Source organism: Anastrepha obliqua, chromosome 2, assembly GCF_027943255.1.
Source record: "Anastrepha obliqua isolate idAnaObli1 chromosome 2, idAnaObli1_1.0, whole genome shotgun sequence".
In the NCBI taxonomy this organism is placed as follows: domain Eukaryota; kingdom Metazoa; phylum Arthropoda; class Insecta; order Diptera; family Tephritidae; genus Anastrepha; species Anastrepha obliqua.
In genome coordinates, this window is record NC_072893.1 from 132,171,933 (window position 1) to 132,192,601 (window position 20,669).

Below are 20,669 nucleotides of genomic sequence, written 5' to 3' on the forward strand. Positions count from 1 at the left end.
TTCCTCTTCATAATAAAATAAACATGAAATCATTTATATTAAAAAATAGCAGTTTTCTTTGAATATCAAAATAACACCCCCGTTTGGAAGGTCCTATAAATTTCCTGAAGTGAAGATCGAAGGTCAAAGACGCTAAAAAAAAGACACAAAAAGACAATAGCATAAGTCGCGACTAAACAGAATTACACAGCTCACAGCACTTGAGTTGCGTTTGCAGAAAAATTTAAAAAAAATATTTAAACTGAAATAAAATAAAATACTGCCATCACAATTAGTTAAAAAAGGAAATGTTTCACAAAATGTAATACAGAATATTCAGAGAAGTCATAAAATCAGATAAGTAAGCTGAAAACCAAAAACAAAATAAAAACAACAACAAAACATAAAAAACAGCTTAAGAAAAAAAGTTCAGCACTTGTCCGCTCAGCGCGTCCGACTTCAATGCTAATTAGGTAGATTAACAACGGCAAACTGACAACGGTTTCGAATTAAATACACACACAAACCTAGTAAACGAAAACCTATACAAATATTCATTCGCTTATATAAATATACCCATGCTTTATACAAGAATTAATGGCATTAAGCAATGTATAAAAATAATAAATAATTTGCATAATTTCAACACCTAAGTGACACCTTTCGCACTATGAGCAATTTGTTTTGTTTTTTATTTATTAATAATTATCTACTTGGTGCTGGGTCAATACATCACAAACACTTCGTTCATTGCTTAGGCTTGATAAAAACATAAACATTTTGTGTAAATCTGCTATAAGCGATTCATTACAGTTTCATTTCAAGTACGCACTTAACGGTACTTGACGTCATGCTGGCAGTTGCGCGTCGAGTACACTGCGAAAAATTCAGAGAACATTTAAAAACGGAACATTTTCTAATACATTATATATCCATATGTACACGGTGGCACAAAATTATTCATCCCATTCCTGTTTCTGAATAACTTTTTACTAAATAAAAAAATTACTTAGAGTGATGGAAATATTTTGTTTACCTTTACGCATCCATTACTCGTCTTTTTGTATACTGCAGCTGTGCACATTCTCTGCAACATGCGCAGTTGTCACTATTCACAAGTTCTCTAAGTGTTTCCTCCACAATTTAAGCGTGCGGATGTCAGTCACCAGATCACTGCCTTTGTTCTTACAGGAAAACGACTCGCTTCTCAAGCTTCTCGCCCTCACTTTGTTCGGTCTCTCGTTTCTTCATACCGATAATACGTCTCTCTTCCTGTTACAGCTCCTGGTAGCGATCTTACATGGCTCGCGTTGCACCCGAACACAAGTCCTTCATTTGCGCGGCAGCGTGACATTCTTCGTCGTATCAATAATTTTTCCGGCTAGTCGAAATCCGATTTCTACTTCGGCAGCGGTATGCAAACAGCGGGAAATACGCTAAATTTGTTGTCGAGAAACATCGTTCCACACTAGTCGACCCACCCTAATAAATAGGTATGCATATATCTACATATACCTATGTGCAAGAAGACCAATATTGCTTGCTCCGAATAGTCAGTTGACTGTGTGACTTGACTGAATCATTATACACGGTGGCGCAAAATTAATCATCCTATCGGAAGATTTATAATTTTTGCAATGCCGTCGTACATCAATCATTTTTTACACTTGTGAACTAAACAGTTGCAGTATACAAGCAGGCAAACAATGGAGCGTGTAAAGGTTAAAATAAAGGTTTCCATCACTCAAAACAGTTTTTTTTAAATGGTAAAAATTAATTAAATTAATTAATGATTAATTTTGCGTCATCTTTTCCATACATTTGTTAGCTGCCTACTGCTGGCGTGTTGGCGCTGTTGTTGTTGTTGTTGTTGTTGAGGTGGTTGAACATTTCTACTGAAATACTCCTAATTAGTGACCAGCACCGTTTTACTACCACTGTCTCGTGTGATGATATCTTTTTTTTTGTTTTTTTTTTTTTTGTTTGTTTCCAAGTCAGATCCATTTAGTGACGTCCAAGTATAACAGCAAATCCTTTATCTCGATGTCTGAGATCTCCTTAATTTGTAGAAAAGGCTTACCGAAGGAGCGGAGTCGTGCCCTGGCTAGCTCCGGACATTCACATAAATAGTGGAAAATACTTTCCTTCGCCCCTTCCGCTTGACAGCTTCTGCAGATAGGATTGAAGGGTAGATTGAGTCTAGCTGCATGATCCCCTACTTTGGCCGAGAACATCCTAGCAGGTCATTCGCCCTTTGGATTTTGTATGAACCCATGTGTTTTTTGTTGTAATACATGTTGTTATTTGCTTCCATCTTCTTTCGGCTAAAGCATGATAGTGTGAAGCAAAGGATGCTTTTAATGTGTTCAGTGGGGTGGAGACTGCCACCGCCTCTGCTATGTCTAGTGTCGAACCTTTTCTTGCTAGCTCATCCGCTATCTCATTGCCCCGTATGTTCCTATGACCGGGAATCCATATCAGAGTAATTTCAAACCAATGGCTGAGCAATTCCAGCTCCTCTCTACACTGTAAGACCAGTCTGGATGAAATGTACTTGGAGTCTAAGGCCTTTATAGCTGCTTGACTATCTGAGAAGATAGCTACTCTTGCACCAGCTTCCTTACATAGCTCTAGGAAGCATGCTTGCATGCTTCTCTGATCGCTAAAGGTTCTGCCTGGAACACGCTGGCATAATCAGGAAGACGAATTGACTGAGATAGGTTGAGTGGCTCCGAATGGAAGCCAGCTCCCACACCACAGTTCATCTTAGAACCATCGGTATAAATTTCGATATCGTGTCTTCCAATCACCTCTCCTTTGCTCCATTCGACTCTCGGTAGAAAACGTACTGTAAAGCCTTTCTTGAAGTTAGGGTCGGGGACTGTGTAGTCTGATCCGTTTTTGAGCAGCGAGGGCCCCTGTAGGAGGATCTTACGGTGACCGTACGGCCTTGTTGCCCAGCTTCCTATGTCTCTGAATCTCACCGCGCTGCAAGTAGCTATTGTTTTAATGTGAAAATCTAATGGCAATAGATGTGTTAGTACATTGAGCGCTCCTGTAGTTAAGATACACGTTAGTTTTGTTATATTTCCTTTCTGTTGCAGGCCACCAAACTAGTGCCGCATATGTTAGTATTGGCCTTACAATGGCTGTATAGGACCAATTGGATAGTTTTGGTTGGAGACCCCATTTTTTCCCAACATCCTCTTACACGTGTAAAATGCTATATTGGCTTTCTATACCCTGTACTCTACGTTGGATTTCCAGCTGAGTTTGGGGTCCAGGATAACATCTAGGTATTTTGCATGTTTGGTTAGCGTGAGGGAGATTAAAGTTTGGCACCTTGGTTTTCTTGGTGAATAGCATCAGTTCAGTTTTTCTCGGGTTTACACTTAAACCACAGTCCGTGGCCCAATTGCTGAGTAATGCCAGAGCTCCTTCCATAATCTCACTGATTGTGGTTGGAAACATTCCTGAAAGCATAAGCACTTTCGGTTGAATTTGGTAAGGATGTTGTTAGCGACTAGTAACCACAGCAGAGGGGATAAGACTCCTCCCTGAGGAGTTCCCCTGTTGACAGAGCGTTTTATCGTGCTTCTGCCTACCTCACCGATGATTATTCTAGTTTTAAGCATGTTCTGTATCCATTCGTTGAGACCTATGTCTATGCCTAACATATTAAGAGCCTCAATTATGGATCTTCTGGTAACATTGTTGAACGCCCCCTCTATGTCGAAAAAAGCAACTAGTGAGTATTGCTTATATTCTATGCTCCTTTCAATCGCACTTACAATTTCATGAAGAGCTGTCTCTGTGGATTTTCCTTTGAGATGGGCATGTTGAGATGGTGAAATCGTTGTGTCTGTAATCTTCTACCTGAGATATACATCCAACAATCCCTCGAGAGTTTTGAGGATAAAGGAGGATAGGCTGATGGGTCTGAAATCTTTCGCTGTATCATGACCACGTCTACCAGCTTTGGGGATAAAGATCACCTTAACCCTCCTCCAGCTTTTTGGTATATGCCCTAGCATAAGGCTTTTTGTGAAAAAGTCCTCCAGCCAAGGAATCGTCGTTTCCGAGTGTTCCACAGCATGGCTGGGAATATCCCATCTGAACCGGCTGCTTTATATGGTTCAAAGCTTTTTATAGCCGATAATATTCTATCTTGGGATACGATGAGGTTGATTATAATGGGTGATAGTTTGGATGTTTGAATACTGTCACTATTGTTCTCAATATATTCTGTGTTGCTTGGGAAATGTGTATTTACAAGATATTCTAGTGTGTCGGCCGAGGATTTCGTCCATTCTCCGTTATCTTTCTTCAAGAAGGAAGGGCAGGAGTGTTCTTTGGATAAAAGCTTACCTAGTCTGGCCGTATCTTTGGTTGATTCGATGGAACTACAAAAATCTCTCCAAGCCTCTGTTGGCGCTATATACATATAACTTTTAGGGGGTCATGTGCGCAATCTGTTTTATGTTTCTGCTTTTAGTTTTCCAAGTTAACTCAAAATTAGTTCTTTACGTTCCTCACAACAAACCGGCTGAGCTTTTACTTAGCACTGCTTTGCCCACATATACTTACTTACTCACTCAATTTAGCTTGTTTTTGTTTGTTTAATTTTTAATCAACTTTTCCATCAACTGCTCTATAAATTTTATTAGGTCCGCATCTGCTGCATTGACTTTATTTGCTTGGTCTTGTTTTTTGTTTTAATTGCTGCTCCATTTGACCTACATATGCCACCCTACTTGATAGCCTTTCACCTCGCCTACCTATCAACGCTATCAACAATGTTTCGATGAGTTATAAAAGAATATTAACGCATTGGGTTGTTAACCTCACAAATTTGTAAATGCTAAAAATCATATTTTGCTTATTTTCGGGAGCATTTTTTTAACAAATATTTTTACTTATATTTACATAAAGTACATCATAAAAATATACATACATATATGCCGTATACTTGTTTTCGCATGATTTTCTATTTCCATATTTTGTACATATGTACACACGTATGAATATCTTTGCGAGTGTATATTCGATTTTTCTACTCACTTTCCGGATTTTTTTTTTTTCAATTTCTCCGTCATGTCACACCTTATGTGTTTCTCTCCTTCCCACGTTGGCCTAATATTTTACAATATGATTTCTTTTCTACTTAAATATTTAAAACTAAATATTGGAGAATTCTTTTCCGCATATGTATATTACAATATATAACCTCGCACAACCTGAACTTGAGCTCATCAGCCCCTCTCGGCACGCTACTCAAATCGTTGTGATGATCTTCAGCATTTTAAGCGCCAATTATTAGTCATAAAGCCAAAATATGCACACATATGTACATATGTATGTGTGTATGTGTCGGAATATTGAAATGCTTGAAAATATTTAAACTCAAATAAATAATATTTACATTTGTTCGATCATTAATATTTGCACAGCTGAATTTAGTAACACTTGGATCTTCTTCGTAAACGCAGCTTAAACGACACCTTAGGCGTGAGAGTAGGAAAAAAGATCCACTTAAAAGTAATCAAAATAAAAATTTAGTAAGTAAAAATGAAATGTGTAAATAATTGTCAATTATCGCGTGAGAATATCAGGAAAAAAGTCGTAAACATTTAAAAGTGGAAGAAGTTAATGGAGAAAAAAATTTAAAAAAATATAGTAGTAAAGAAAATAAATAAATATACACTCTATATTCCAATCCACCTACCGGTTGTGCACCCAACGCGTATGTGGCGCATTCAAAACGGTGGCCGACGATGCAGCTCTAGTTATATCTGGCATGTACCCGCTCCATACTAGCAATAGAAGCTGCCCAAATAGCGAGACCACAGAGGCCTATAGCTCGTCTTCTCGAGCATCAACGAATGGCAAACAAGGTGGGATAACTCTACAAAAGGGCGTTGAACGCACAAATTCATTCCCAACCGTGAGCTTTGGCTAACGCGGCCACATGGAGAAATGGACTTTTGCCTGCCCCAGTTCTTGACTGGACATGAGTTTTCCATAGAGCCTTTGGATAACCTCCTTCACCGGAGACAGACTTAACCTGGTTTCAGAAGGCCAATTGAGCGTAGCGAACTACTACAACGACTATGAAATAAAAAATAAAGAAATACTTTTTCCCAAGGCAAAATTAAAATAAGAAAAAAAACCACAAACAGTATATATTTTGTGACAAATATTTTTTTATTAATCAATATCACGGTTCATAATTAAATGCAAATGACCTAGCATCATGACATTTGCAAATTATTATAGAAAATATGGTATACAGTGAAGTCTCTCTTGGGCGGTCACTCAACTCCAGTCAGCTCTTGTACGTCCAAGAGAGGTGTGTACTCAAAAGAGGGTCACTTCTTTCGATACATAAGATTTGGTATAGAAAAAAATGTCCGCTAAATGTAGGTATCTGTCTAATAAAGGGTCCGCTAGGAAAAGTTACACTGTATTTAGTTGTTGTATTGCCGTAGTGTTTTGTTAATTCCACACAGCCAAGATATTTTTAAACTCAAATGCCGAACTGCCCTAATACATACATTCACCTTCCACTTATATACACAGGCTTTTCCAAGTTTTCAAACGCGAATGTTCTATGGTCCAGTAGTCGCTCAGAAATGGCCCTGAGTCGGTTTAAGGATACTTCACATTAAATGAATTTTTGGGTTCATTGATTACGAAGCTGAGTTAATTTGTCAAAATTTAGAATTCAATACGATGGACGACTTTTAAAAATAATTATCCGATTTTAATCAAACCTCGTATAGGGTGCATTCCTATATCTAGATGGAGGTCTTAGTTCGGCTCGAGGAAGCAGTGCTTGCAGTTAAATGCAGTTGTGTTGTTTTACTTCATATCAGCCAGTCAAGTCGTCAGAGTGGTCACTGCTATGTTATTCATACACAAATAAGCCCGTTAGGAAATCATATTCCGCTACAGCAGCGACAGTAGAGCTCCGTTCGGTGGATAACCTTTGAGGGCCCTGCTTACAAGAGCTTTAGCCAAGTGAAGATATCACCAGATAGCCTATATTTAAAATGTAACTGAGTTTTAGTTTCAACTTTCATAATACCATTGCGGCCATATTAACCGTAATTAAAGCACAAAATTTTAATTAAATGTTTTTTAATTAAATGCATTCTACGCCTGTTCCATTCCATAGATCATGGAGGAAAGCTTTAAAATGAATACGCTGTGGATTTTACTAATTTTCGCATTATTGCCGTTGTCCTGCTCATTCTCTACACAATACCTCGGTAATAGGAAGCACACAGGTAAGCAAAAATGAGCAGTAAATTAATTGAATGCATTCCTTATTAAAATACCTGATTCGTACTGATCTTAGTTTTTTAAGAAAAGTAAATATACCAGTTAATATAAATATTTGCTTTTCATATCAAAAAGAATAAAAAATCTGAGATATTTAAGAGTCATATATTTTTATACAAATTGAAAAAAAAATTTAACTAAAGTAGCAGAATAAAGGTTGGTTTGCATAGAGACCACATGATACCTGCCCATAAGCGGCATTATTCGCTCTTCGGATGCAGATTTTAGTTTGGTTATGATTTTTAATCATATCATCCGGTTCACCACCCTTCCTCTCAAATTTTCAACCACTAATCGTTATTTGATCAGTCTGTGAGCCTGTATGTAAATTGGGACTAAGCTAAAAATTTACATGTATTCATTAAAAGCAAAATATTGCTTAAATCTCGACATAAAAATGTCTAGAAAAAATGCAAAACCCAAAATTCAAAAACCGAAAACTCTTTAATTTCGAAAATATTTCTACGAACCTTCGGTATTTAGAAGTCAGTTAACTAAGCATTTATATGTACTCGTAAATTTTTCGAAAAATAAAAACCAATAGTTTTGTATGGAAAATTACTAAAAAGTATCTAAAAACTTTCAAGAAAAATATAAAATTGAAAATTGGAATTTTTCGAAATTTTTCAAAAAATAAATTTAAGCTTTTGTACTCGAAGCAGTCTAAAAAATATACTTTGTATTTGAAATTTTGTTTTTCATGTTTCAATTTTTGGAGAAAAATATGATTATATTATTGCTCATTTCCCAAAAAAATGATAATATATAGAAAAAAGCGTGCCAACCCAATTTTTTTTGTTTTTTGCGCGAATGTAACTGGTATTATGCACGTGACGACGTTCTTGTTGTTTTGTAGCAACATAAGCTTTCCTCATTCATAGTATACGGGAAAGCTCAATCGATTCAATTAAAAGTTAATTAAAGACGGCAATATATTTTTTTATATACATATGTATAGAAGTTTTTTTTAAGGATCCCCTCTGCTACAAATAGTGAAAAAAAGGCTGAATCTGAAATACTTGAAAAATAACTGCGCATGCAGGTGTCAAACCCTTTAAATTGTTGCAATTTTGAAACGACATGAAAAAATATATGAAGGACCTTAAATGCTTCAGCTTAATAACTATTTATGTCATTATTTCTTTAAATTCAACGTTTTAGTTTGAGTAATACAATTTTTTTCTCTTAAAGAATCTCTAATTTAAATATATTTTTTGATAAATTTTTAACCTTAAATTTAAAAAGCATTAAGCAAATATTTTTACTAACCATTTCATATTTTCTCTTTTGATGTGGAAAATATATTTTTTTCTTTTTTAATTTAGTTCTACCAGACCACTGCTACTATGAGGAATTAGAGCTGGCAGTGCCAGTGAATGAGACGCTGTATCCAACAGATATTGAATTTCAATGCATAACCGTTACCTGCCGCCAGGATCATGTGCTGCTGATAAAGCAGTAAGTGCAATATTTAATTTAATTGTAATTAAAATATTACTGCATAACTTTTGCTGTGTAAAAAAAATATTTTTTGATTCAAAAGAAGCTTCTTCAACAGTTAGATTAATTTCTACCATTTTTCTGATTTTTTTTTTTTTTTGCTTTTACTCTTACAGCTGTGACCGTTATCTGCTGCGACATGGTTGCATTGAGCAGCCACCTGACTACAGCGAGCGTTATCCCGATTGTTGTGCCCAAGTGAAATGTATTAATTAAAATGTTGCTGAATGAGGAAATTTATTTAGTAAGGAATAATTTATGTTAGTGAATAAATTAAAATAAAAAACGTAATTATTATTTTCAACACGCGTTTTGTGGAATTATTACTTACCACAATAGGCAACTTACCACAGACACCACCAACGGTAAGGCAAATTGCTTTCTCACTTCCGCCCTTTACAGCCGACCCTCCTCCCTTTCTATATGCCAAACCACTTTTGTTTTTGTATCGGAAAGTATTCTGATTTATTTGTATATTTTATTGTTTTGTTTTTCATTTTTTATTACATTATTTTGTATAAACACACATTAAATGACCGCTTGACTTTCTAGAAAAAACATAAAGTGGCAAAAGACGCTCTGCTCACCAATCTCAGATTTACTTATCTCTACATATATTCGAAAAATCCCCAAACCTACCGGTTTCGAGCGTTACCGAAGATCATCTGTCGTCGCTGCCAACCAAAAATTTTCGTCACGCAGTGTGCGGCTTTCACCAAACAAATGGTCTAAAAAAGGTAAGATGGGTAGTAAACTAAGCTTAAGATATATATTTGCTGGAACACTAGACAAATTAGATAAACGGTACGTTTGGCGAGCAGGCATATAAATCAAAAAGTTGGATTTTAAAAAATCTGTGGTGAAACGGTTCATTTTAAACCCGATAATTAGGTATTTCCGATTTTTTCAACAATTTTCAAATTCTCAGAAATTTAGATACTCGCTTATGTGCCAAGTGTTACTGGAAAAGAGCCTGACTTATATGCCTGACTTAGCACTCGGGACCTCTGGCTATACCCTAAGGTCAAAGCACACTATTTCGACTGAAGGCCAATTCCGAAAGAATTGGAAAAATTAACGTGAAATTGTACTGACGCAATTGCAGATAATAGTTAGCGAGTGAGTGTCAAAACAGGTCAGGTTGAGACAAATAAGTGAGATTATAAATTAGAGATTAGAAAGAAAAAGTTCAAGACTTACAATTTTTCAGACGCTTACGTTTCAAAGTTACGTTCAACAAAAAAACGAAAATGAAAACATTTCGAAAAATGTTGTATTTCTAAAAACAAATTAATATTTAATATATTTTATATATTTTTTAATATTTAATTAATATTTATTTTTTTATTTCGAATTTTTTGTAGAAATCTAAAACAAATTTTTCTAAAATATTTTTTTTTAATTTTAAATTCTCAAAAAACTTGTATTTAAAAAACCACATAAATTTTAAATTTGAAGGTGGCCATATATCAGCTTATCCCTTGATAAGCTTCCTTCATCAATCTTAATTTAAACTTTTTTCCAATCTTTGGCCGCCCTTCGAACACTGTGCGTCTCTTCCTCTAATATTTTAAAATTGAGCTGGGTTTCTACACTCAACCCGACCTAATCAGCGATAATGCAATGTAGTAGTTATTTAATTCTTAAAACATACAAATACAATACAAATCAGTAAATAGAAAACAAATAGCAACCAAATTCTCTTTATAAGCACCGGTTTTGAATAAGCAAACTTCAATAGCTGTTCAGATTTTGTTGAGCATAGAGATAGTTTCGATCGCTCGAGAGTAGATTAAAAAATCAGCGCCATGAACTGTGTTGGAATCTTTGGTTTGTTGTTTTTGGCGCTGGTGGCCGCGCTGAGCAGTGTAAATGCCGGTTAGTGACAAGAATTTTGAAGCGTTGTTGGAAAAATTATTATTATATTTTTTTATTCTCACTCCATGTCAAAAGACTGTGAATATGGCGGAGAGAAAGCAAAGCCCGGTCAAGAATTCTAAGTAAAAGGCGAATGCAATATCTACACCTGCCACGAAGGCGGCGGCCTTACAGCCAAGACGTATGTTGATTTGAGACTCCTGTTCAAATTCCTCATTATTTTAATGTTTTAACATTTTTTCTTTTCATTTCCTTAATTTAGCTGCCCAGTAGTGCAAGCCGGTCCTAATTGCGTAAAGGTTCCACAGGACAACTCGAAGTCTTTCCCAGGATGCTGTGAAACATACAACTGTTGAAACGTGATTTGAAAAAGCGACAATAAAAAATAAAATATTTAAATTATTTCCACGTATCCATAGGAAGTCCTTATTTATTTTTTCTAGACATAAAAAGAGCACATTTTAAAATTTTCTTTGAAGCTGTAAGGGTATGATGTGGTGCAGCAATTTTCATTTTGTGCAATATTTTACCCCAAAGAACCGATTCTTTTCTTCAAGCACATCTTTATAGTCCAATCGATAACTGATCAACAACACAATTGAGCTACCGTGCTTCGATGGCAAGTGTAGAGTTTACCAAACTAAATGCTGGATTTTAGTTGTTGAAAATCAATAATGGAAGCAAAAGTAAAGCAATCTCGAAACCAATATATCTTGAGAGGCTTCCATGCTCCCGGTCAAGAATCACAGCAAATTGCTCAACAGGCAGCTTCTGCTTGGGTGTAGAAAAAAAATGGATCTGTAGAACTGTTGCTCCTACTTTAGGAAGGGGTTTGTGATAATTATTTTCCATATCCCGTGAATGATCATAGCTACCGGAGATTAGATTTGACAGAAATTGTGTTGATGAATTTGTATAATGAACGTGTAAAATAGCTACCTAATTACTGTCGCGCCCTATATAAAAAGGAACAGACTTCCAATCAGTTGACAATATTTTATTTTGAAAAGGGGATTAAATGAAATTACATTTATTGTGGCAAAAACGTTTGAATATTAATATATGAAATCCACTCTTAAGGCCTTTTTAGCTTCCCCTCCTCCTCATCCTCCCCATACTCTCCTTCTTCCATCACTTTCCCTTTCTTCCAATCTTGTTTTATGAAATCGGCCGCTCTTTCACCGATCATAATCGTCGGCGCATTCGTGTTTGCTAGCGGCACAGTCGGCATTATACTTGCGTCCGCTACACGTAAATTCTTCACACCATAGAGGCGTAAACGTGGATCTACACACGCTTCCCGATCGCTGGTCGGACCCATTTTCACAGTGCCAGTCTGGTGATAACCCGCTTCACCAAAATATTTAACATAGCAACGCCAATATGCATTCGAGCGGTACTTGTACTCATCGCATTCTTCGAGCGGTATATGCAATAGGGTCGCATTCAGTTCGCGCATAGCCTTTGTGCGCGCTAAGCGTTCAAGAAAGCGTATACCGCGCAAAGTAGTCGCCAAGTCTTCAGGATCGTCAAGGTAGTTCGAGAACAAGCGCGGATGGTCCAAATAATTGTTACTCCGCAATCGTATTTTGCCAACGGAACGTGGCTTGGATAGCATCATCATGAAAAGTAGCAAGCTCGACTGCTTCAATTGCTCACTTAAGACTGCCGTGAATTTTTCGTCGCGTCTGATCAAATAACTTTGCAAGGGCTTCACATCACCACGCCGATAAAACAAATAATGATATTGAATATCTGGAATATCGCCGTCGCCTTTGGTATTAACGAAAGAAACTAAACCACTGGGGCCCCTAAAGGTGCGGCTGTCATTGCGTACTAGAAAATCATAAAAAGGATCTGTGCCTCCTGCCTGGCCCCATATATCTAAAGTTTCATTATACACTTTGAAATAGACCGCTATCATCAAATGATCGCACAAATTGGAGCCAACAGCCAAGTCATGCACCACTGGTATGTGCAACTGTTGAAGATGCTTGCGTGGTCCCACACCAGATAACATCAACAACTTGGGTGAGTCCATAGTGCCTGCTGAAAGTACCAACTCCTTGCGCACTTCTACGCTCAGCTCATGCTTGCCGCGTAGCACAAATGTAACCTTATTGACGCGCTTGTTGTTGCGATGGAAGTGAATTTTGCGAACATGCGCATTTTTGATGACGTGTAAATTGGGGCGCCCGGACACTTTGGCCAAATGCACCTTACCTGTGGACATACGTTTGCCTTCACTAAGCATTACTGGTAGAAATGTTGTGCTTATTTCTATGCCGTTCTTAAACTCCAACTTTGCAGGCACGCCCAGCTCTGCTGTGGCACTAAAAATTGCATTATACACTAGTAAATTGTCGGATGCATTTTTTATGTTCACTACTACATAACCCTTTGGGTGTGTGGCATTACCCACTGGGCGCAGCGCCTGCTTGAAATAACGTTTCACATCCTCCCAACCCCACTGCGTATTACCTGCGGCCAACCAATCATCAAAGTCCTTTGGATGTCCCTCTACATACACCATACCATTGATTGCACCTGAGCCTCCTATAAGCTTACCACGAGGATTGTAACACAAACGACCTTTCAGTCCTAGGCAAATGTGTGCAAGTGGCTCTGAATAGTAGTCCCAGGTATAACGAGTTTGTTGCAGAAAAGTGTTCATGCTGGGTATCTATAAGAGGAAAATTGCGTGAAGTCAAAAATTAACTGTTAACTGCTAAAAGATATGTGTATGAACTCTACTACACCTCTGACTCCTGCGGTGGATCATCGCCCGCCTCCAACACCAGCACTTTCCACTTGGGATTCTCACTCAAACGACTTGCTACAACCGAACCCGCCGAGCCGGCGCCTATCACTATGAAATCGTATTTTCCCAATCTCTCCTTTAGTGCTTTATCGGCATAATCTTGTGGCCAATCAGACTTAGCGGAAATAGCACATTGTGCCGTTAGTATCGTTTGGATCAATGTGGAGACCAGGCTATTAACTGTGCCGACGCTTTGTGCCGCGCAGGGCAGCTGAAATGTAGCGTTTGCCATCACGGCTGTATTGTAAATATTTACAAGATCGCCAGCAATTTTCGGTTAAAGGCAGTTGGGCCGTTTGTAAAACGCGTGTGACCCAATTATTGATTATTTTAGTTGTTTAAGAAACTGGATGCTCAACAATATGCTGGATTAAACTACGTACGTGACTGCTAAAGTGTGTGTGAGTGTATAAGTGCTTAACACCCCAAGAGGCTTCATTATGGATCATCTGAGATTTCCAAATCAGTGAGCCGGTATCGGAAGTCAGTATCATAGAGTTGAAAGAACTTGTAAATAAAGTTTTGAGACGCATGTAGCTCCATTTCCTAGAGCCCAGTTTAGTTAGGCCTCCAGATGTATCGATTTCGTCCAAAGCTTCTTTATCTGCCTAAAAGTACTGCCGGTTAAAACTTCGACCTGTATTGCGCTCATTCGTAGCTTAATACAAGTTACGGCGGGAGAAAGAGAACACAATTTCGATGGCTGCAATTTTTGTTCTTCCCTTTGTCCATAGAGCGGATAGCAACAAAAGATTTTGCTACAGAAAGGAGAGATGGCTCTTTTGGAAAATGTTTCATTACTCCTGTCGGCGGCGAGAAGAGATTGGTTAGATAGGGCTTAAACAGAGTCGCGAAGAGTACCCCACCTTAGGACTCTGCCCTCTTTGGAAATAATGCTTCAGAGCAGATGTGACGGAGTAGGTGCTTTAAAAATTTATATATATAATATTTTGTTGACATTGTCTTCTGTGGCGCGTTTTAAAAATAGAAGAGGATACGTATTGTCGAAGTGGTGAGAAGCAAGTTCTGGGCAGAATACCAGTAGGCGTTGCACACTGGCTGTTGCTTGGCAGAAGGGGCAGATTTTTGATATAATGCCCTGTAATTAGATGTGCGCCCAGTACGGAGACGTTTTTTTTCAGGATGGCGCCAATGAAGAGGAAATTCTCATGAGTACTGCAATACCGGCATAGAAGTATGCACGGCTTGTAGCCTCACAGCTACACCTACGTATTAAACACCTCTCCACAATCTACCACTCTTCCCACGAACCTGCCAAAAAGGTATTACACCCCGGGGATGGTTAGTTCAAAAGCTCCTAATTATTCTCCGTACTCCGTGACTTCGGATGTAATTATTAGTATGGCGGAGGTGTGTTACCCTGGATGCCGGAGTAACCAGGCATCCACATGATTTTGATACTGCTCCGATGGGATGTTGCTTGGTCTTCCTGTCGGAGCAAATTATGCGTTTGTCCTTGCTTTTGGCGCAGTATTGCTTCGGTGATAAAAATCGACCAGAATGATTTTCCTTCACCACAGTGTAGGAAGTGTGGGGTCCTTTCGTCCCGTCAGTGAAAACCAATTACCAACGGTTAAACTTATAGTGTGCGATTGTTTCGGAGACTTGGCCCTCTAGACGACGTTTGGTGTATTGTCTTTCCGTAAAGATGCTTGGTCTAAATAAAATTTAAAAATATACATATGTACGTGTATTTAATACAACTTTTTTCATGCTCAATAACAAGTCTTAATGAACAATTTGTAGAACAATGTTTACACTTCATTCGAGCGCATGCACCTAATTTATGTATTTATTTACCGTTATCTCGTATTTTTCCGGAACCCTTTTCATTTATAACGAACAAATAAAGTATTGTGTGTGAACCGTATTTTCTCATTGTTGTTCGCTTCAAATGCCATTCACCTCACAACTGTTCTGAAATCGAACAAAAGCCCAGAATTTTGAAGGGATTTCAGTATATCACATCATACTAACAGAGTTAAACGTTGTACGCTCCATACGATATAAATGTCTGCGCCAATTCTACAAGCGCACTGTCCCAACCCCAGTGTTGGCACAGCCAATGGTTTGCTCAGCACCTTAGTACAGACGCTAATCACAGCGCAATGTGCGATTTCCGCAAAGGAGAACTGGCCCGAGGACTATGGCGGTCTGGCGCTGGAGAACGGTTTAGAACCATATGATTTTGTGGTGATCGGCGCGGGCACAGCAGGTTCAGTGGTCGCTAGTCGTTTAAGTGAGAATAGAAATTGGAAGGTGCTAGTTTTGGAAGCCGGCGGTGATCCACCCCAAGAATCCGAGGTACGCGAGTTTTCTTCTCCGCTATATTGTTTATTTATTAAATGTTTAACTCATTTTAATCACATTAAAGATTCCGAGCCTGTACACCTACACAACATTTACAAAGTATAACTGGAACTATTATACTGAACCCCAAACGACCGCCTGCTATGCCGCGCGTGATCGCAAATGTTACTGGCCGCGCGGTAAAATGATTGGTGGCACTGGCGCTATAAATGGCATGCTTTTTCTGCGTGGAAATCGACGTGACTATGACAACTGGCTGGCGAAGGGAAATGTAGGATGGGGTTGGAACGATGTACTGCCCTATTTTCGAAAAGCTGTGACACCAATCGGCAATAGCACTTACCCTATGGGTCATGTGGTATTAAACGACTTCAATTTCTACTATGACGATATACTCAATTTGGTGTGTAATGGATCTGCCACGTTAGGCGTGCCCCGTGTACCTCAAATCGGTGACGAGGGTGCCGCTATTGGTTGTACTCGCGCGCCAGGCACAGTGGAGAATGGCAAACGCATGAGCACCGGTAAAACATATTTGGGACGTGTTCGCCAACGACCAAACCTGCATGTAATCAAGCACGCTCAGGCCACTCAGATCAATTTCGACAGAAGTGGTCGTCGTGCGGTGTCGGTCTCATTCATGTTAAGGGATACATACAAAAGGACTGTGAAAATTTTGCGCGAACTTGTGGTATCAGCCGGCACGATTGAGTCTGCGAAGCTACTAATGCTATCAGGTATTGGGCCAAAGGAGCATTTAGATAGCTTGAAAATCCCAGTATTGCATGATTTGCCTGTTGGCAATAATCTACAGGATCATCTTATGAACTTGATGTTTTTCACGTTGAATGTGCGGCCGATGCAACGCATTACTCAAGAAAAAGAAATGGAGAACATGGTAAACTATCTATTGCATAACAAAGGACTGCTTTCGAGCCATGGCACCGCTTCGGTTGTAAGTTTTGTCAATACGCTGCCAGAGAGTGATGTGCCATATCCCACAACGGAATTCCACAATATCTTCTACCAATATAGCGCCATCGCTGCTATGAATCTGACCACGAATGTGTTCGCCATGCAACCGTTATATGCTGATTATTTACGTAGCATAGTGAATCAATCAGATATGATTAATATATTCAATGTACTTTCTCACCCAAAGTCAACAGGGCACATACGTTTAAGCAGTAGAAATTACAAGGACAATCCACGCATTATACCGAACTACCTTGATGATCCAGAAGATATCGAAAGTATGCTCCGTGGTGTACGTTTCCAGGAACGGCTTATACGTACTGCTCCTTACCGCGCTGTAAATGCCACCATTCTGCGTATACCTATAAAGGAATGCGATAAATTAGAGTATAGAAGTGACGCTTATTGGCGCTGCTACATCAAATACTTCACCACAACTCTTTATCACATAACTGGCACAGTGAAAATGGGAACACCTACCGATACCACTACGTGCGTGAATCCTCACCTACGCCTGCATGGCACTTGGAACGTGCGTGTGGCTGATGCGAGCATTATGCCAGATGTGATCAGCGCAAATACGAATGCAGCAACGATTATGATTGGGGAACGCGCTGCAGATTTCATAAAAGCCGACTGGGCAGCATTGGACGCGAGAACATGATCAATTTAGAGGGCATCTCTCACTTCTGAAATCATAAAATCATAAAAAATAAAATAGGATAGTAAAAGGAATAAAACACAGGCATCCTCACTTAATTCCTTATTTACCAAGTTTGCAGTTCTATTTCATTAAAATTTATTTTTTTCTTATTTACTGTTGCTATCATTCGTATACATACATATCTAATCAATAGATGTGAAACTTCTTCATTTTGAGAGAGAGCGCGCCCATGAGGACGTTTAAAAACTTGGCAGCACTCACACATTATGGGATTTTGAACAGCTGATAGGCGAAATGGCAGACTGCCAGAAGAAACGCGCCGAAAATAACTGACGAAAACAGTTCGTTTTTGCTTAATGGAGAAATGACGTGTTGAAATGTTTATAATTATTTGTCTTAAAATTAATTCAATTGAAATGTAATAATTTGAATTGAAGTGAGTTTGTAGAATCCAAAGCTCGTTATATCCTTTTCGACTTCTACTTTTAATTAGTCTTATGTACATAATGTAATATTATTGAAAACTGTGTGTTGGTTTATGTAAATTTGTATATACTTAAATATTCTATGGTTGAAAAGCGTAGGTAAGGGAACTGAATTTGTGTTTGGGATATTTTACAAAAATTAAAGGTAATCTGCTTTAACTTATTCTGTTCGTTGTTTGAGAATTTTTTTTTTGTTACCCAATTTCTGTGTTATATTAAAAAAATCGCAATAAGTCATGTTTTTAATTATAGCTTATGTTTTTCGGGTTCATAACTTTATTATTATTAAATTACTTATGTATATCAGTTTTAAATAATTTCATTTACATATAAATTTTTAAATTTTTGGCTTATTTATGTACATATTTCATATGGATTGTGCTTATTTGTAGTATATGTAGGTGTTTACGAGTGATTTAAGGCTATTGGGCAAACGCACACTAAATACTAACCTCAATGGTGGTGTGGAAACTAAAAATTCCAGACCTTTGGTTCAAAAATGCCCAATTCATGTTTCTACCGGTCTGGCAATATTGGAAAACGTTATAAAAAATGCACATTTTTCAGCGCTCTCACGAGAAAAAGAGTTTCACATCTAGTCATCTATGCTAATCAAGGCGGACTGAATTATTTTATCATTCTTTATATGATATAAGAAATCAATTGTGAATGGTAAAGCTATTGGGGCGAATTGGGCAGGCTTAAACACAAGAATGCAAGCAAGGTGGATTTAATAAGGTGACAGCATTCACCCAGCTGAATTTTTCGCCGTAGGGATGGCTTACGTCAAAATGATATGCTTTGTTTGTATGTATTGGTATGTTTACATTCGTATGTTCACATTTGCTTGCTGATTTTGACATGATGCTTGCACCAAACGCAACAACAAATATATGTAGGGTTTTACTTATATGTGTTTGCTGTCACCTGTAATAAATTCGCCTTGAATGCAAGCAAGAATGATAGAATACTCAGTTCACCTTGGCTTAAACAAATGCTGCCAAGTTTTTTTTTTTTTGTAAAAATTTGTAAATATTCATCATTCTGGAGTGAATAAAATTATTTCAATTGATTTTCAGTATACCATTGCCAACATATGTAACAAGGGAGAAACTCTTAACGGAATAAATTATTTGTCTGGTGTATACATTATTTTAAAACACAGCTTGTCGCTCTTTGTAAGTCATTCTCATATCAGACATTTGTAATTATAATCTCACTTCACCTTAACAAACTAAAAAAACTAATAAAATCACGCTAAGAACCACTTTCCCAATGACTGATTAAGTGATTAATCGGAACATAATCGTCAGAGGATTAGAAGTGGGATTTCTGGCTAGCGCAGTTATCTTGTGATAAAGTTTATGGCAACCTGAGAACCAAAACAAATACTAACAGCTTACAGCAAAATAATAAAATATATAAATAATTGGCACGTACACTTTCGTTAGGTGTTTGGCAGAGCTGCTCATGCTATATGCGGTGTGCGTCGTGATGGTGTTCCACAAATTGAGAGGCTTATAATATGTTCACATATAAGTAGATGATCTACTTTTTCGTGCCTAACTCAAAATCCATAAATAAAAACCACGATTTCCCATACAAAATTTTCTCCCAAAATCTGAGATTATAAAGTAATCCTAGATAATAACGATACTTTTTGACATATAACCCTTTGTTTTCTGGGTTATCGATAATTATTATTACGAATGTAAGGAAAAACATCAAAATAAAAACTAAATGAAATGGATGTCGGCAAAGAAAACAAGTCTGTAAACATAATTCTAGTAAAATGTTTGTTAAATATTATTAATTATGGATTCATTTTACAGAAAAAAACGTGCCTCCATAAACGTTTTGTTCTCTTATTACTTATTATAAAATGTAATATAGAATTTCCCATAACTTTTTGCAACCTCAGTAAACGTCGCAAACGGATTTTCTCCAAATGTTAATTATTAGCAGCCAATTGTCCAATTAAATTAGCTGTTCCTTCTCCTTGTATTTCCTTTATATCGTTGGTAATAATTAAAAAAGCAAAAACACCGAAATATTCCACTAAAATAATTTCTATGAAGAAAAACCTCTCAAAGCAGAATTGACAGCTTATTGTCAATTTTGCAGGTAATCTGCCATATGTGAACGGGTAAATTAATTTGGTTGATTTATAGGTGATTAATGCATATGTGAACGTATTATTACAGTTTTAAGCCGACTCCGAACGACAAATAGTTTTATGAAGAGCTTTTTCACTGTAGAAATACACTCTGAAGTTCGCCATTGCCTGCCGATGGGCGACCGCTATTAGAAAACACTTTTTCTATTGTTTGATATTCATGTGCGGAGATTCGAACCTGGTGGAACCTGTACTTCTTGAGAGGATTTTCTTTAATATTCCTACCAAAGCTGTTCGTAGTTCAGAGTTCTTCATTGTTGGTCTCTCAAACTCTGCTTGTGCCCGAAATGCTCCTATTACTAGAGCCTAAATTGAGTTGAATAAAATCTCTAAATATGTTGAGATAGATTTTTCAAAATATCACCTATTGAAATGTTTCAATATTTATTATAATTATAAATAGCTTAATTGTACTTCCTTTTTTTAATGCCTGTTAAGACTAGAATTTGTCCACTGAGCACAGCTTAATAAATAAATCAATAAAAAGCAGAAAACCCGCGTTTGGAAGCTTTATAT

General features: G+C 37.6%; 3 protein-coding genes and 1 long non-coding RNA gene across 10 annotated transcripts; 3 read left to right on the forward strand and 1 right to left on the reverse strand.

Annotated features, from left to right (window-relative positions):
* The first annotated feature begins 5,434 nt into the window (after positions 1-5,434).
* Positions 5,435-9,129, forward strand: LOC129238823 (uncharacterized). 2 transcript variants are annotated; one of them, XM_054874017.1, is made up of 4 exons: positions 5,435-5,537; positions 7,157-7,268; positions 8,649-8,781; positions 8,940-9,129. In XM_054874017.1, exons 2-4 carry the CDS (start codon positions 7,160-7,162, stop codon positions 9,037-9,039), a joined length of 342 nt encoding a protein of 113 aa, XP_054729992.1. In that variant the 5' UTR covers positions 5,435-5,537; positions 7,157-7,159; the 3' UTR covers positions 9,040-9,129. The 2 variants fall into 2 exon arrangements, with proteins under 2 accessions (XP_054729992.1, XP_054729993.1); XM_054874018.1 differs by having other exon boundaries at positions 5,465-5,517.
* Positions 9,130-10,549: 1,420 nt separating this feature from the next.
* Positions 10,550-11,113, forward strand: LOC129239418 (uncharacterized). Its single transcript, XR_008581841.1, has 3 exons — positions 10,550-10,701; positions 10,777-10,882; positions 10,964-11,113. It is a non-coding gene; the product is annotated as an uncharacterized LOC129239418 (long non-coding RNA).
* A 564-nt stretch (positions 11,114-11,677) lies between these two features.
* LOC129239415 (glucose dehydrogenase [FAD, quinone]-like) lies at positions 11,678-17,175 on the reverse strand. 6 transcript variants are annotated; one of them, XM_054874884.1, is made up of 3 exons: positions 17,082-17,175; positions 13,461-15,460; positions 11,678-13,384 (listed from the first exon to the last, which is right to left on the reverse strand). In XM_054874884.1, exons 2-3 carry the CDS (start codon positions 13,752-13,754, stop codon positions 11,777-11,779), a joined length of 1,902 nt encoding a protein of 633 aa, XP_054730859.1. In that variant the 5' UTR covers positions 13,755-15,460; positions 17,082-17,175; the 3' UTR covers positions 11,678-11,776. The 6 variants fall into 6 exon arrangements, with proteins under 6 accessions (XP_054730859.1, XP_054730861.1, XP_054730860.1 ...); XM_054874886.1 differs by having other exon boundaries at positions 13,461-15,200; positions 17,082-17,172; XM_054874885.1 differs by having other exon boundaries at positions 13,461-15,200; positions 17,010-17,092.
* On the forward strand, positions 15,554-17,492 carry LOC129238439 (glucose dehydrogenase [FAD, quinone]-like). The gene is made up of 2 exons (XM_054873464.1): positions 15,554-15,847; positions 15,918-17,492. The coding sequence occupies exons 1-2, from the start codon at positions 15,554-15,556 to the stop codon at positions 17,490-17,492; spliced, it is 1,869 nt and encodes a 622-aa protein (XP_054729439.1).
* Positions 17,493-20,669: the final 3,177 nt, after the last annotated feature.

Bases quoted from the DNA above. Each gene is read 5' to 3' on its own strand.
- LOC129238823 (XM_054874017.1), top strand. From the start codon at position 7,160: ATGGAGGAAAGCTTTAAAATGAATACGCTGTGGATTTTACTAATTTTC. The intron at 7,269-8,648 runs GTAAGCAAAAAT...TTTTTAATTTAG, and splicing joins CGGTAATAGGAAGCACACAG to TTCTACCAGACCACTGCTAC. The intron at 8,782-8,939 runs GTAAGTGCAATA...TTACTCTTACAG, and splicing joins CATGTGCTGCTGATAAAGCA to CTGTGACCGTTATCTGCTGC.
- LOC129239415 (XM_054874884.1), bottom strand. From the start codon at position 13,754: ATGGCAAACGCTACATTTCAGCTGCCCTGCGCGGCACAAAGCGTCGGC. The intron at 13,385-13,460 runs GTGTAGTAGAGT...TTCCTCTTATAG, and splicing joins ATCCACCGCAGGAGTCAGAG to ATACCCAGCATGAACACTTT.
- LOC129238439 (XM_054873464.1), top strand. From the start codon at position 15,554: ATGTCTGCGCCAATTCTACAAGCGCACTGTCCCAACCCCAGTGTTGGC. The intron at 15,848-15,917 runs GTACGCGAGTTT...ATCACATTAAAG, and splicing joins ATCCACCCCAAGAATCCGAG to ATTCCGAGCCTGTACACCTA.